The 14,429-nt window shown below is 42.9% G+C and overlaps 1 protein-coding gene across 2 annotated transcripts in view; it reads right to left on the reverse strand.

Annotated features, from left to right (window-relative positions):
- Window positions 1–14,429, reverse strand: part of CDYL2 (chromodomain Y like 2) — a 99,793-nt gene that overhangs the window by 11,705 nt on the left and 73,659 nt on the right. For both annotated transcript variants that reach the window (XM_075325853.1, XM_075325851.1), the window contains exons 3-6: window positions 11,751–11,968; window positions 2,135–2,307; window positions 1,591–1,801; window positions 1,269–1,412 (exon numbers count right to left, since the gene is read on the reverse strand). In XM_075325853.1, coding sequence (XP_075181968.1) covers window positions 1,269–1,412; window positions 1,591–1,801; window positions 2,135–2,307; window positions 11,751–11,968 — 746 coding nt within the window. The remainder of the gene's footprint in view (window positions 1–1,268; window positions 1,413–1,590; window positions 1,802–2,134; window positions 2,308–11,750; window positions 11,969–14,429) is intronic.

Consider the following 14,429-nt stretch of genomic DNA (forward strand, 5'->3'; position numbering starts at 1 on the left):
ACATATATACATATACATATACACACACATAAATATATATATTTATGAAATAAAAATGTAAATTGTGGTTACTACTGTGTTCCCCCAAAAATAAGCCCTAACATGAGTTTACAGGATTTTTGAAGTGTGTTTGAAATATAAGCCCTAGTTCCAGTTGGGGCTGGGACTAGGGGGAGTCAAACTGCCCAATTTTTCTGGGCCCCCACTCTCTTATGGACCCCAGCAGTTGTATTCCGAGGTTAAGTTTAAGGACCTTTGATTACTTCACAGTTATGTGACCAAAGGTCTCTTAATTGCAGGAGTCTAAAATAAGTGAACAGGAGGCAGGCTGGTATACAGGACTGATATTAGGGTGAAGGGAGAACAAACTGGGCAATTTCATAGGGACCCAATTTTCCTAGGGGCCACAGCATTTATAATCATGATTTTAAGACTGCTTAAGGACCTTTGTAACATCACGTCATGTGACTAGGTTGTCACCAAAAGGGCTCTTAATTGCAGGAATCTAAAGGAAGTGAATATGAGGCAGGCTGGTATGCGTTCATTCTCCAAGGGGTCCTAGTGCTTATATCCTGATAACACTGCTTAAGGACCTTTATAACATCACGGTCATGTGACTAGGTTGTCACCAAAGGTGTCTGAATTGCAGGAGTCTAAAGCTGAAGAGGAGACAGGCTGGTCTGCGTGCGTAGATAGATAGATAGAGGACAGACAAATAGGCAGACACCCATGTGTTACACACAGGGTTTGGAGAGTTATGTTGATGTTCCAGAATGTGAGATTACTATATTTTTTTGTTCATGAATAAATGTGGATTGTTTATGGGGAAAAAAATTAAGACAGCCCCTGAAAATAAGCCCTAGTCCAGCTTTTGGAGCAAAAAATATTATAAGACCCTGTCTTATTTTTGGGGAAACATGGTGAAGAAAGATGAAGAAAGATGTATACAGCAACATAGTAGTACCAAAAGCTGTTACCTATGGTCATCTACGCCGTTTTTGGTGAATCAGCCCCAAAGTTTCAATATGCAGTAACATAGGACCAACAATCATCACCTATGGTCACCTATGCCAGTATTGATGAATCAGCCCCAAAGTTTCCTCACTTTCCTCCTTCTTTCTGCAGAGTCGGAGGAGTTGGAAAACTCCCACACACAAGATAGTCATTTGGTCCTTCTACAGTCGGTGGGTTTGGCCAACTTTCACCTAATGTCTGTGGGCAACTTCAGAATAGTCGGAAATAACCAGAAGAAAAAATAGCTGTCTTACCACAGCACTGCAGGCAGCCATTTCTTTTACTCGTAGCATGACCTCCTGACTGAATGTTGTAGGCCAGAAGACCTGGGACACCAGCCCTCGGCTACATGCCTCTTGTGCGGTGAGTTTCCTTCCACAAAACAGCATCTCATTTGCCTGATGAACAAAAGAGTTTTTTTTATTACCCTTTAACAATAAACATGCAACATGTCAAAATAAGACATAAAAATATGGATTTCCAATAAATGATCCTCTTGGTCGTCAAGCCTAGAAGTTGGTCATTATTATTTTCGGAAAAAAAAAAATCTAAATTCTTCCACGTTATTGGACTCACCAGAGCAACACCAAGTATCTGAGGAAAAGTGTATGAGGAGCAACCGGCAGGAGTCAGGCGGATGGTAGCATATGGCGTCTGGAACCAAGCTTTTTCACTTGCCCATACTATATCACAGAGAGGCAAGATGGATGCCCCAAGGCCAAGAGCTGGACCATTGATGGCCACCACAATTGGTTTTTTGAACTGGATAAACGCAGTTACAAAATCCCTGAGAAAACATAAAGAGGGCTCAAATTACAACTCAATACATGGCTCAACCATAACAACCAGATGTCGTCAGTGGAGAGAAGGATTGAGCATGTTGAATCGCTATGCCCAATCCTTCCTGAGGTTCTCCACCCTCTAGATTAAACACACAGGCATGCTCTTCTAAACTTAGAGAGATAGCTGTCAGACGAACGCTCGATCTCTACGGTGTATAGGCACCTTGAGGTCCAAACTTAGCATGCGTTTGTACAAGTCAAGAGAGAGAGCCGTCAGACGACCACTCATTCCCAACGGCGTTCAGGCACCTTGAGGACAAAACAGATGACTTGAATACCTTATAGCTTCTGCAATTCTTGAACTTTCCTTTCTTCTGTCCGTAGATAACTTCCCGATAAGGTAGGAATAATCCAGACCGCTGCAGAAAACACTCCCGACAGCGCTGAGCAGCAGGAGCTTGCTATCATCAGAAGAAGCATTGCACAATGCCCGTCGCACCTCTTTCATAATCTGTATGGAGGACATAAATTGAAGATTATAACATTCACCTCAAGACTGGAATCCCCTAAAAATAAGGACCCATAAGAAGAATAGACTGGTGATGTTAAATACATAGACTCATCCACTGCAGACGTTTTTTTGTGAAAGATAGTAGACACCCAACCCATGGCAACTGTTGGTGATTTCTTTGCAATCTATGTGGATATATTTGCCCAATATTTTTCATATATAGGAGTACGAAGGGCCTATACACTAGATAAAATGTTCCCCTTTTTAGCAGATTTTTGATCCTATTACTTCTAGCCACCCTGTATAGACCGTCAGGGAGCTCAAGTCCCATTTCTCATCTTCTTGAGCCCTTATGAGCTGCCTATATGGCATATATTTGGTTCGAAGGTGTATGATAAACCTAAAGACTAGGATAGGATCAGATTGATCCCATGCACTTCAAAAGGACTTGGGCTGCAGTACAGATTATGGCCACTACACGGAGTAGGGAGCGGCGGTGTTCTTCAGGCGGTGGTTCACGGCTGATCAGTTCGGGAGGGATACTGATAAGATTGGCCATAAATATATTGTTCTGGATAATCCCTTCAATACTCTACTTAAAGCCAGTAATAATCCAAAAACTACGATCAGATTGTCTTACTTCTGCCATGATGGTGACACAATAATTACATTTACAGAGGAATAAAAAAGAGAAGCCGCTGACAGGCTGCTTTACAAATACCACGTTCCTTGTGTGATCACGACAGTGGTTGTTAAGGATCGTGAAGAATCCCAAGAGTTCTAGTTGTCATGGAAACCTTTTAAAGAGAGCTTTCATATATTTAGATCAGTTCCCCCCATTTCATTCAGCCGGTCACGATCCCAGGTGTGCCTATCCCTTTAAACCCAGAGGTACTGTGCACTATTATTACCAGGCCCCCGGGGATTGTGTAGGCCCCTGTGGCTGGTAACTATTCCGGGTTCGAACATGTCTATACAGTGCATTACCAAGAAAGAACGGTGTTCTCAAAGACAACACTAAGACATTGGAGAACGTCATCATTTGCATTCCTAGAGATAAATGTCCTCCTTACACGATTATTTGTACCAAGGCATACAGATGCAGCTAATTATTCTTGTATTAAAGGGACAGTCCATGGAAAACCAAACATCAGAACAACCCATGTTTCTTAAGAGCTTCACTGAATATGAACTATCATCAGTGAGAACAATGGATCCTCACGGGGGTCCAACACCCTGATCTCAGGATCTGCCGGTACACGCTGAAGCCCGCACTTTTTCTACAAAATTTATAGGGTGATCATGTATTTTTTGGCTTTCCTCAGTCCTCTCTGTGGAGATGCCCTGTCCTGGCAAATAGAGTGGGCTCCTGAGCAGGGGACCTTGAATAATAATGGACAACACCCTGATCTTGGGATCTTCCAGTATTGACTGAAACCTACATTATTTCCACACAATTTATATGGCGATCATGTATTTTTTTGTTTTGACCTTCCTCAGACCTCTCTGCATAAAAACCCTGGTCTGGAAAATACAGTGGGCTTGTTTTTACACTTCTTTGAAGACCTACAACTTTTTTATATTTCCGCTGATATAGCTATATGAGGCCTTGTTTTGTTTTTTTAGGGTTGATCATCCATTTTACCATATAATATTGTGAAAAACATTTCCCACATTGCTTTTGGCTGTCTATACAGCAACAAATTCTTAAGTTAGTACAATTACGGCTATAAACTTGGATAGGTATATACAGTCATCTGAAAAGGTTTGGGCACCCCTATTAATGTTAACCTTTTTTCTTTATAACAATTTGGGTTTTTGCTATTTCAGTTTAATATATCTAATAACTGATGGACTGAGTAATATTTCTGGATTGAAATGAGGTTTATTGTACAAACAGAAAATGTGCAATCCGCATTTAAACAAAATTTGACCGATGCAAAAGTATGGGCACCTCAACATAAAAGTGACATTAATATTTTGTAGATCCTCCTTTTGCAAAAATCACAGCCTCTAGTCGCTTCCTGTAGCTTTTAATGAGTTCCTGGATCCTGGGTGAAGGTAGATTTGACCATTCCTGTTTACAAAACAATTCCAGTTCAGTTAAGTTTGATGGTCGCCGAGCATGGACAGCCGCTTCACATCATCCCACAGATGTTCAATGATATTCAGGTCTGGGGACTGGGATGGCCATTCCAGAACATTGTAATTGTTCCTCTGCGTGAATGCCTTAGTAGATTTGGAGCGGTGTTTTGGATCATTGTCTTGCTGAAATATCCATCCCCTGCGTAACTTCAACTTCGTCACTGATTCTTGCACATTATTGTCAAGAATCTGCTGATACTGAGTTGAATCCATGCGACCCTCACCTTTAACAAGATTCCCGGTGCCGGCATTGGCCACACAGCCCCAAAGCATGATGGAACCTCCACCAAATTTTACTGTAGGTAGCAAGTGCTTTTCTTGGAATGCCGTGATTTTTGCCTCCATGCATAACGCCTTTTTGTATAACCAAACAACTCAATCTTTGTTTCATCAGTCCACAGGACCTTCTTCCAAAATGTAACTGGCTTGTCCAAATGTGCTTTTGTATACCTCAGGCGACTCAGTTTGTGGCGTGCTTGCAGAAACGGCTTCTTTCGCATCACTCTCCCATACAGCTTCTCCTTGTGCAACGTGCGTTGTATTGTTGACCGATGCACATTGACACCATCTGCAGCAAGATGATGCTGCAGGTCTTTGGAGGTGGTCTGTGGATTGTCCTTGACTGTTCTCATCATTCTTCTTCTCTGCCTTTCTGATATTTTTCTTGGCCTGCCACTTCTGGGCTTAACAAGAACTGTACCTGTGTTCTTCCATTTCCTTACTATGTTCCTCACAGTGGAAACTGACAATTTAAATCTCTGAGACAACTTTTTGTATCCTTCCCCTGAACAACTATGTTGAATAATCTTTGTTTTCAGATCATTTGAGAGTTGTTTTGAGGAGTCCATGATGCCAGCCACTCTTCATAGGATATTCAAATAGGAGAACAACTTGCAAGTGGCCACCTTAAATACCTTTTCTCATGATTGGATACACCGGCCTATGAAGTTCAAAGCTCAATGAGGTTACAAAACCAATTTAGTGCTTTAGTAAGTAAAAAGTAGTTAGGATTGTTCAAATCAAGAAATTGATAAGGGTGCCCATACTTTTGCACCGGTCAAATTTTGTTTAAATGCGGATTGCACATTTTCTGTTAGTACAATAAACCTCATTTCAATCCAGAAATATTACTCAGTCCATCAGTTATTAGATATATGAAACTGAAATAGCTGTTGCAAAAACCAAAATTGTTATAAAGAAAAAAGGTTAACATTAATAGGGGTGCCCAAACTTTTTCATATAACTGTATAGACCTATAGCCGTAATTGTACCCGGGCGTTGCCTGGGATAGTAACTGTCTCTTTCTGTCTGTCTCTGTGTGTCTGTCTCTTTCAATGTCTGTTTGTGTGTCAGGCTCTATCCATGTCTGTCTGTCTGTTTGTGTCTATCTCTCTGTGTCTCTATATCAGTCATTCATCTCTGTGTCTGTATGTCTCCTTTTCGCCCTCAGTCTGTCTCCCCCTCTAGTCTGTCTCCTTTTCCTCCCCAGTCTGTCTCCTCCCCCCCCCCCCAGTCTGTCTCCTTACCCCCCCAGTCTGTCTCCTTACCCCCCCAGTCTGTCTCCTTTTCCTCCCCAGTCTGTCTCCTTTCCCCCCCAGTCTGTCTCCTTTTCCTCCCCAGTCTGTCTCCTTCCCCCCCCAGTCTGTCTCCTTTTCCTCCCCAGTCTGTCTCCTTTTCCTCCCCAGTCTGTCTCCTTTTCCTCCCCAGTCTGTCTCCTTTTCCTCCCCAGTCTGTCTCCTTTTCCTCCCCAGTCTGTCTCCTTTTCCTCCCCAGTCTGTCTCCTTTTCCTCCCCAGTCTGTCTCCTTTTCCTCCCCAGTCTGTCTCCTTTTCCTCCCCAGTCTGTCTCCTTTTCCTCCCCAGTCTGTCTCCTTTTCCTCCCCAGTCTGTCTCCTTTTCCTCCCCAGTCTGTCTCCTTTTCCTCCCCAGTCTGTCTCCTTTTCCTCCCCAGTCTGTCTCCTTTTCCTCCCCAGTCTGTCTCCTTTTCCTCCCCAGTCTGTCTCCTTTTCCTCCCCAGTCTGTCTCGTGTCTCTCCCCCCCAGTCTGTCTCTTCTGTCTCCCCAGTCTGTCTCTTCTCTCCCCCCCAGTCTGTCTCTTCTCTCCCCCCCAGTCTGTCTCTTCTCTATCCCAAGTCTGCCTCGTCTCTCTCCAGTCTGTCTTGTCACTCTCTCCCGCTGTCTCTTTTCCCCCTCTGTATCTCTTTCCCTGTCTGCCTTCCTCTGTCTGTCTCTTTGACTCGCTCTCTTTCTCTCCCTGTTTGCCTCTTTCTCTGTCTGTGCTTATGTCTGTCTCTGTCTTTCTATCCGTCTCCCCACTGACATCTTATTACCTCACACGTAAGCTTCTTATACTAACAATTTATTTTGTTCCTATAGCAACCACTCACAGCTGCTATTAATAAGCTGTTGCTCCTATCTGCATTGACTTTAATGGAGACCGGTGTTTGGGAGAGTAACTGTAAAGCGCGAGGTTAAATTTTCCTGTCAAAACATAGTCTATGACGTTCCCTGAGTCACATGAGGCATCTGTGCAAAATTCCGTGATTGTAAATGCGACTGTGCAGATTCCTTTAGCGGGGACACACACACACACATACATACACTCAACTTTATATATTAGATCTACAGATATATACTTTAGTGGTTACAAGAAAATCAAAACTTATAAAAAAAATAAATTTAGTTTGTGTTGCAATTTTTTGAGATCTGTATTTTTTTTGATATTTTTGGTAATGGACCTACAACATTTTAATTTCTCTGTTAACATAGCCATATGAGGCCTACCTTGTTTTTTTTTTTTTTTTTTTTTAGGGCTGATCATCCATTTTACCATATAATATTGTGGAAAAAAAACCCCATTTCCCACCTCGTGTTTTTGGGCTTTGCTTTTACGGCAACAATTCTTTAGGTTAGTGCAATTATAGTGATAAAAAAAAAATATTATTTTTATATTTTGTTCTTAAAAGAAAATAAAACTTACCTTTAGTTTGTGTTGTAATTTTTTGAGTTTCGTAATTTAATATATTTCTATTGATGGACCTGAAAGAAGGTTTATATTTTGGGTGGCGGTTTTATTGATATAATTTGGGTGTACATACGATGGTTTGTACGCTTTTTGTTGCATGACTTTTTTTGGGGGGAGGTGTAGAAAAAAAAAAAAAAAAAAAGGCATGTCAATTTTTTCTCTGGACGGCGTTTGCCAAATGGGTTAATTAATCCAGAATTTTTAATAATTGGAACTTTTATGAACAGATATGCTTCATGGTTTAAAAAAAATGATGTGATTCAAATTGTTTTTTTTCCATTTTTTGTTTTACTTCCATTGGGGACCTTGAAGCGGTGATATATACTATATTGCAGTATATGGAAGACATTACAACCTATAATGAAGCCCAGCCCACAGCTGGGCTTCATATGAGTACACAGAAGGTGGTGATGGGGGTCCCCAGTAGGCTCCTGGCTACCACATAGGGTGATAAGCTGTGGAATATTTCCATTTCGTTTGCTCAACATAAATGCCAGTGTCAGAGACTGACAGCGACATTCCAGTAACTAAACAGCAGCGATCGGAGCTGTCTCTGATTACTGCTGGTAGAGGCAGATCTATTTCACAGCCAGAACCCTGGGTGTATGCGCTCCACTTCTGACATACAGTACATCAAACGTCAAGACGGGGTTAAAAGTAATGTAATAAAAAAACTAATTACAATATACATTTTTACGTTAACCCTTTTTTGGGGGTTAATTTACAGCATTCGATTGACGGAAATAATGACTTTTGCCACAGCTCAGCACGATTACACACACACGCATACCAAATATGTATCATTTTATTTAAGTGGTGAAATAAATTTTAGAAATTTGTAAGATTAAAAAAAAAAATATCTTCGGTTATGACCCCAATTTTCAAGAGCCATATGTTTCAATTTTGGGGATATTGAGCTGTGTCAGAGCTTGTTTTTCTCTATACCATTTTGGGATAAATACGTTATTTTGATCACCTGTTAATTTTTTTTTTGTCTTGTTGCACTTTTGACATTTAGATTTTTTTTTGTCGTTATGCAGATCAGGTTAATTTATTTTATATTTTGATAGATCGGACTTGTACAAACACAGCAATATAAAACATATGTATTTTCTTAATTTTTAAATGGAGGGAAAGGAGGGGCAATTTGAACTTTTATGTATTTTTTTGTAAACATTTTGCTTACTTTTCACTGTTTTTATAGTCCCTACTTAAACATGCGATTATCCGATTGTTTATGCTATAATACACAGCAGTGCATCAGCACTGTAATGCACAGCGAAAAGCACAATCTCCTATGAACACCAGCTAAATGCTAGCTTTCACAGCTGACCTGACATAACAAGCATGGTGGTCTTTAGCAGACCCCTGGCTCTCATGGAAACCCATTGGTGCCCTGCGATCAGGTAACGGGTGCGCCGATGTGTGCACAGAATGATGTGATCCCCTGCTGGACCACAACATTCTCATTGAGTCCACAGATTCCAGTCCACAGATTCATACGTCCAGCTTAGGTAAGATGACTGCCCCCATAACCATGTATAGAAAATAGAATAAAAAATAAATAATAATATAAATAAATCATTTTCATTATACAATTTTAATTAGCAAAAAATAGGTAATACATTCCCTATAAATTATTGATTTACATTTTTAAAGTCTGAAATTAAATCATATTATTATATAAAAAGGCATGACAAAGAAATAAAAAACAATAATGAATACACAAATTTCAGTCCCGCTATTACCAGTTTTCATTTCTTAAATTTCTGAGCAATTAGAAAATAATTAAAACTGGCATAAAACAAAATAAAGCTAAAATAGATTATATTTTAGCTATTTATTAGAAATATGTGGTTGATGATTGGGAAAAGACATTAAGCAATATGTTAAGTAGTGAAAGAAATTGTTCTTCTACTGAGGCTATGTGGTCAGATATGAGAGGGGCTGTCCCAAAAGCGGATATAGGACACATAGTACGGGGGCGTTTCGTCTCAGGTTGGTCTGGTCCACTTCCTCCTTGGTAGGTATGAACTGCATTGTTCCATAGACATTACATGTTACTCACCTGTCCCGGCTCCGGACCATTCTTCTTTCTCCTATAGCCGCCTTGCTTTGGCGTGACTCCATGCTGGATTTCTCAAGAAGCCCTGCAAACTCGTTTGACATTACCACCCTAGGCCTTGTAAAGTCAGCACAGGCAGAGATCAAGTGTTTGGGAATTAAGCAGCATAGTAATCAATCAGTTGCTACAAGTCTATCAGGAGTTCAGCTCCAACCTGGCGTTCATTTTCTACTCAGATACAAATCAGCATTGTTTCCAAGCATAATGCTGCTTTTTGGGTATTGTCCACAATGACCTGTCATCACATAAGTTACCAACTCGTTGCAACTATTCTCAATCCTGTTCATACCTGATTTCTGCAAGCAAAGGTAACATTCCTTCAAGCATGTCTCCAATTTGTGTATACATCAATGATTTCCTGTGGTTAAACATTTAATTGCTGCGGTCAACTATTGTCTTGCTGGAAGATATCAGACTGCATTTACATTGTTCCTATTAACCATTTTACTGCTGGAGGACATCAGTTCCCTGTGCTGCTACTGTTCATGTGTGAGTGTGTATCACACCCGTCTCTAATTCATGTGTGATATCTGCTCAGCTTATTTCTGCAAGCAAGGCAATACATCTTTTCAAGCTTGTCTCCAGTTTATGTATGTCAATGTATTCCCGTGGCTAACCATTTTATTACTGCAATCAACTACTGTCTTGCTGGAAGATACCAGATTGCATTTACATTGTTGCTATTAACCATTTTACTACTGGAGGATACCAGTTTCCTGTGCTGCTACTGTTCATGTGTGAGTGTATGACACCCAACTCTGATTCATCTGTGATGTCTGCTCAGCTTATTTCTGCAAGCAAGGCAACACATCTCCCCTCAAGCTTGTCTCCAGTTTGTGTATATGTCAATGCTTTCCTGCAGTTATCCATTTCATTGCTGCTGTCAACTATTGTCTTGCTGGAAGATACCAGACTGCATTTACATTGTTGCTATTAACCATTTTACTACTGGAGAATACCAGTTTCCTGTACTGTTACTGTTCATGTGTGAATGTGTGTGTATGACACCTGGCTGTGATTCATCTGTGATATCTGCTTAGTTTATTTCTGCAAGCAAAGCAACACATCTCTTCAAGCTTGTCTCGTTTGCCTATACGTCAATGCATTCCTGTGGCTAACCATTTCATCGCTCCCATCAACTATTGTCTTGCTGGAAGACACCAGACTGCATTTATATTGTTGCTATTAACCATTTTACGGCTGGAGAATATCAGTTTCCTGTGCTGCTACTGTTCGTGTGTGTGTGTGTGTGTGTGTGTGTGTGTGTGTGTGTGTGTGTGTGTATGTATGTATGTATGTATGTATGTATGTGTGTGTGTGTGTGTGTGTGTGTGAGACACCCGACTCTGATTCATCTATAATATCTGCTCATCTTATTTCTACAAGCAAGGCAACACATCTCTTCAAGCTCATCTCCAGTTTGTGTATATGTCAATGCTTTCCTGTAGTTAACCATTTCATTACTGCTGTCAACTATGGTCTTGCTGGAAGATACCAGACTGCATTTACATTGTTGCTATTAACCATTTTGCTGCTGGAAGATATCAGTTTCCTGTGCTGCTACTGTTCATGGGTGAGTGTGTGTATGATACATGGCTCTGCTTCATCTGTGATATCTGCTTAGCTTGTTTTCAGGTGTCCTGCATACTCTGCTGCTCCGGTTTTCGCCAATGCACGTATCTTCCATCAAGACCCATACAACTGCATTGTTGCCTCCCGTCCGAGATGTTCACCCAGACCTACAGCTTGGAGAATCCACCTTACCAGGTTGCAATATTGGCAAATAAGTGATCTGGTGTAAAGGTCTCTGAACCAGGACTGAGAGACGATACGTTGGAAAAGGGGTGGGGGTGGGTTTGTGGTATTAATAATTCTAGTAAACTTCCTAAATTTAGCACCCTAAGATTAATAAAAGGGGTCCCAACTTTCAGATGTTGGGACATACAAACTTCACTTACACAATACAGTGGGATTTCAATAGATTAGGGTGGTCCTATCCAAAGGCCCGTGGCATGGTTGGCCTTCCATGGTCATCGTTAAAAAAGGGTACTTTTGGGATTGTTGGGGTTCCAGAGGTCAGAATCTTATCTGTTTGTGGAAAAACCCTTTTTAAACATTAGTATTAGCTCATAGTAAAGGATTCATCCTTACGTCAGGGGTCAGGGAGTTGTTGTCCGACGTCTGGCTGGACAGCAGGATGTGAGTGAAGCCATCTTCCTTCCTCACGACTATGTCCCTGAATCGGCAGTTACTTTCATTCTGTCGAACGCTGTATCTCAATCTCTTATCAAACACGCAGTCCTTCTCCAAGTCTAGTTTCCGCTTGACTGGACTGTGAGGAGTCAGTCCTCCATTGGTCAATGGTTCACCTATAGGAAAAAAAATTTCATTAAGTACCAAATTATATGTATATATTATGAAATATAGCCCAGTTTATTAAAGGGAATCTGTCGCCAGATATTTGCTATCCCAGCTGAAAGCAGCATGATGTAGAGATGGAGACCCTGATTCCAGTGATGTATCAGTGACTGGGCTACTTTATGAAGGTTGGATTAAAAACTCATCTGCAGCACAACAACCAGTTCTCTGCATGCTGAGCGCTGTATAGCCCCACCCCCACCACTGATTGGCAGCTTACTATGTACGCTCTGCATAGGCAGAAAGCTGCCAATTAGTAGTGGGGTGTGGTTTGACTACTGGCAGCAGTATTATTTGTTTTCCGTGAATCTTCTGCTGAGAAAAACAGTGATTTTATAAAAAAATCGTGGTTCTGGGTGCATATTGGACCTAACAGGTTCCCTTTAAATAAAAATAATCTGGCGACGGATTCTCTTTAAGGGTCTACCTGGACATTGTTTGTGTTACACATATACAGTTTTGGTAGGCACAGCTAGTCATATATGCGTAATTATATGTGAGTGTCATTGAAAGAAGATAATAAATTTCTGGCTCTGCCCTGGGGACTCTGTAGCCCACACTGCCCTGGGGACCCTGGTGGTGCGGCACCGACCTGGTCACCCAGTTACCAGCACTTCCCTGGGGACACTGTTGCACCGCCCCATCCTGTCGCCGGCACAGACCAAAGAACCCTGTGGCCAACACCGCCCTGGATACCCTAATAGCCAGCACCGTCATGGGGACCCTTGGTGGCCGGCACCGCCCTGGGGACCCTTGGTGGCCGGCACCGCCCTGGGGACCCTGGTGGCCGGCACCTCCCTGGGGACCCTGGTGGCCGGCACCGCCCTGGGGACCCTGGTGGCCGGCACCGCCCTGGGGACCCTGGTGGCCGGCACCGCCCTGGGGACCCTGGTGGCCGGCACCGCTCTAAGGACCTTAGTGGCTCGCACCGCCCTAAAGACCCTGGTGGCCGGCACTACCCTGGGGACTCTGGTGGCCGACACCGTCCTGGGGACCCTGGTGGCCGACATCGTTCTGGGGACCCTGGTGACCAGCACCGCCCTGGGGACCCTGGTGGCAGACACCGCCCGGGGGACCCTGGTGGCAGACACCGCCCGGGGGACCCTGGTGGCAGACACCGCCCTGGGGACCCTGGTGGCAGACACCGCCCTGGGGACCCTGGTGGCCAGCACTGCCCTGGGGACCCTGGTGAGCAGCACCGCCCTGGGGACCCTGGTGGCAGCAACTACCCTGGGGACCCTTATGGCCGTCACCGCCCTGGGGACCCTGGTGGCCTGCACCGCCCTGAGGACCCTGGTGGCCGGCACTGCCCTTGGGACTCTGGTGGCCGACATCGACCTGGGGACCCTGGTGACCGGCACAAACCTCTGGCCCGGCACCACCCTGAGGAACCCGTGGCTGGCACGGTCCTTGGAACCCTGTTGCCAACACCGCCGTGGGGACCATGTTGCCCAGCCTATCCTGTAGACCCTATAGCCAGCAATGCCCCGGCAACATTACTTGAGCCAGAGTAGTGGACATAGAAGGCAAGTCTGAGTGAATTGTGCAAGAACTAAAATTGTAGCAGGATTCACTTTGATCTCCCAAAATTTTACTACCCCCTTTCACCCAGAAAACATTGATGTACCAACTCCCGACAAGCTGAATTCCCGTAAGAACCTTCTACGCATTAAAGATCTGAAACTAGGACGACATCCTGGAATTGACGATGCTGGTTGCAAACTGATTTTTTTTTCGTTAAGGTTTCTTTTAAATTTCTTTATTCCTACTTACAGATTCCTTACACAACTAAACTAGATATCCGCCAGATGCTGCCCGTCACTTTATGCGCCTCTTTTATGAGCTCGATTCCACATTACTTTACGTTGCCTGGCGTTTTGGGGATACGAGTTGTTTATCCAAATTAATGGCTTGTGAAGCACAAATAAGTAGTCATTATTTCCGACGCTCCTGGAGCCGCGGTCGTAAAGAGGCTTTAGTCATTTTGTATCGATTTTTCAGGTATTTTCCGCAGATTGAAGCGGATAATCTGGACGGATTCCAGCTCGCTCTCCGGCTTCAATTACATAATTAAATCAAAAATCAAATTGTGACCTGGGAAATCATTGTATTCTCCGTGTTTAGTCTGCGCACACAAACTCGCAGGAAGGATCACAGGCGTGGAATTCCCCAAACATTTTTCTTTTTAGGTTTTGCAAATCGTAATTGGTTTCTTAAGACGTGATATTTTATTTTGTAATTAGAAATTAATACAATTGCTGGGAGATATAATAATGAACAGAGGTTGCAGCTCCTGGAAAAAGAAAAGCGCAGCACCATATGGAATGGATGGAGCACCGGTCACACATGCGCACCGCCTCCCCATCGTAATGGGGATAAAAGGGCACCATTTTGTCGATCAGTGCAGGTCTC

The sequence above is a fragment of the Anomaloglossus baeobatrachus genome, chromosome 10 (assembly GCF_048569485.1).
Source record: "Anomaloglossus baeobatrachus isolate aAnoBae1 chromosome 10, aAnoBae1.hap1, whole genome shotgun sequence".
Classification (NCBI taxonomy): domain Eukaryota; kingdom Metazoa; phylum Chordata; class Amphibia; order Anura; family Aromobatidae; genus Anomaloglossus; species Anomaloglossus baeobatrachus.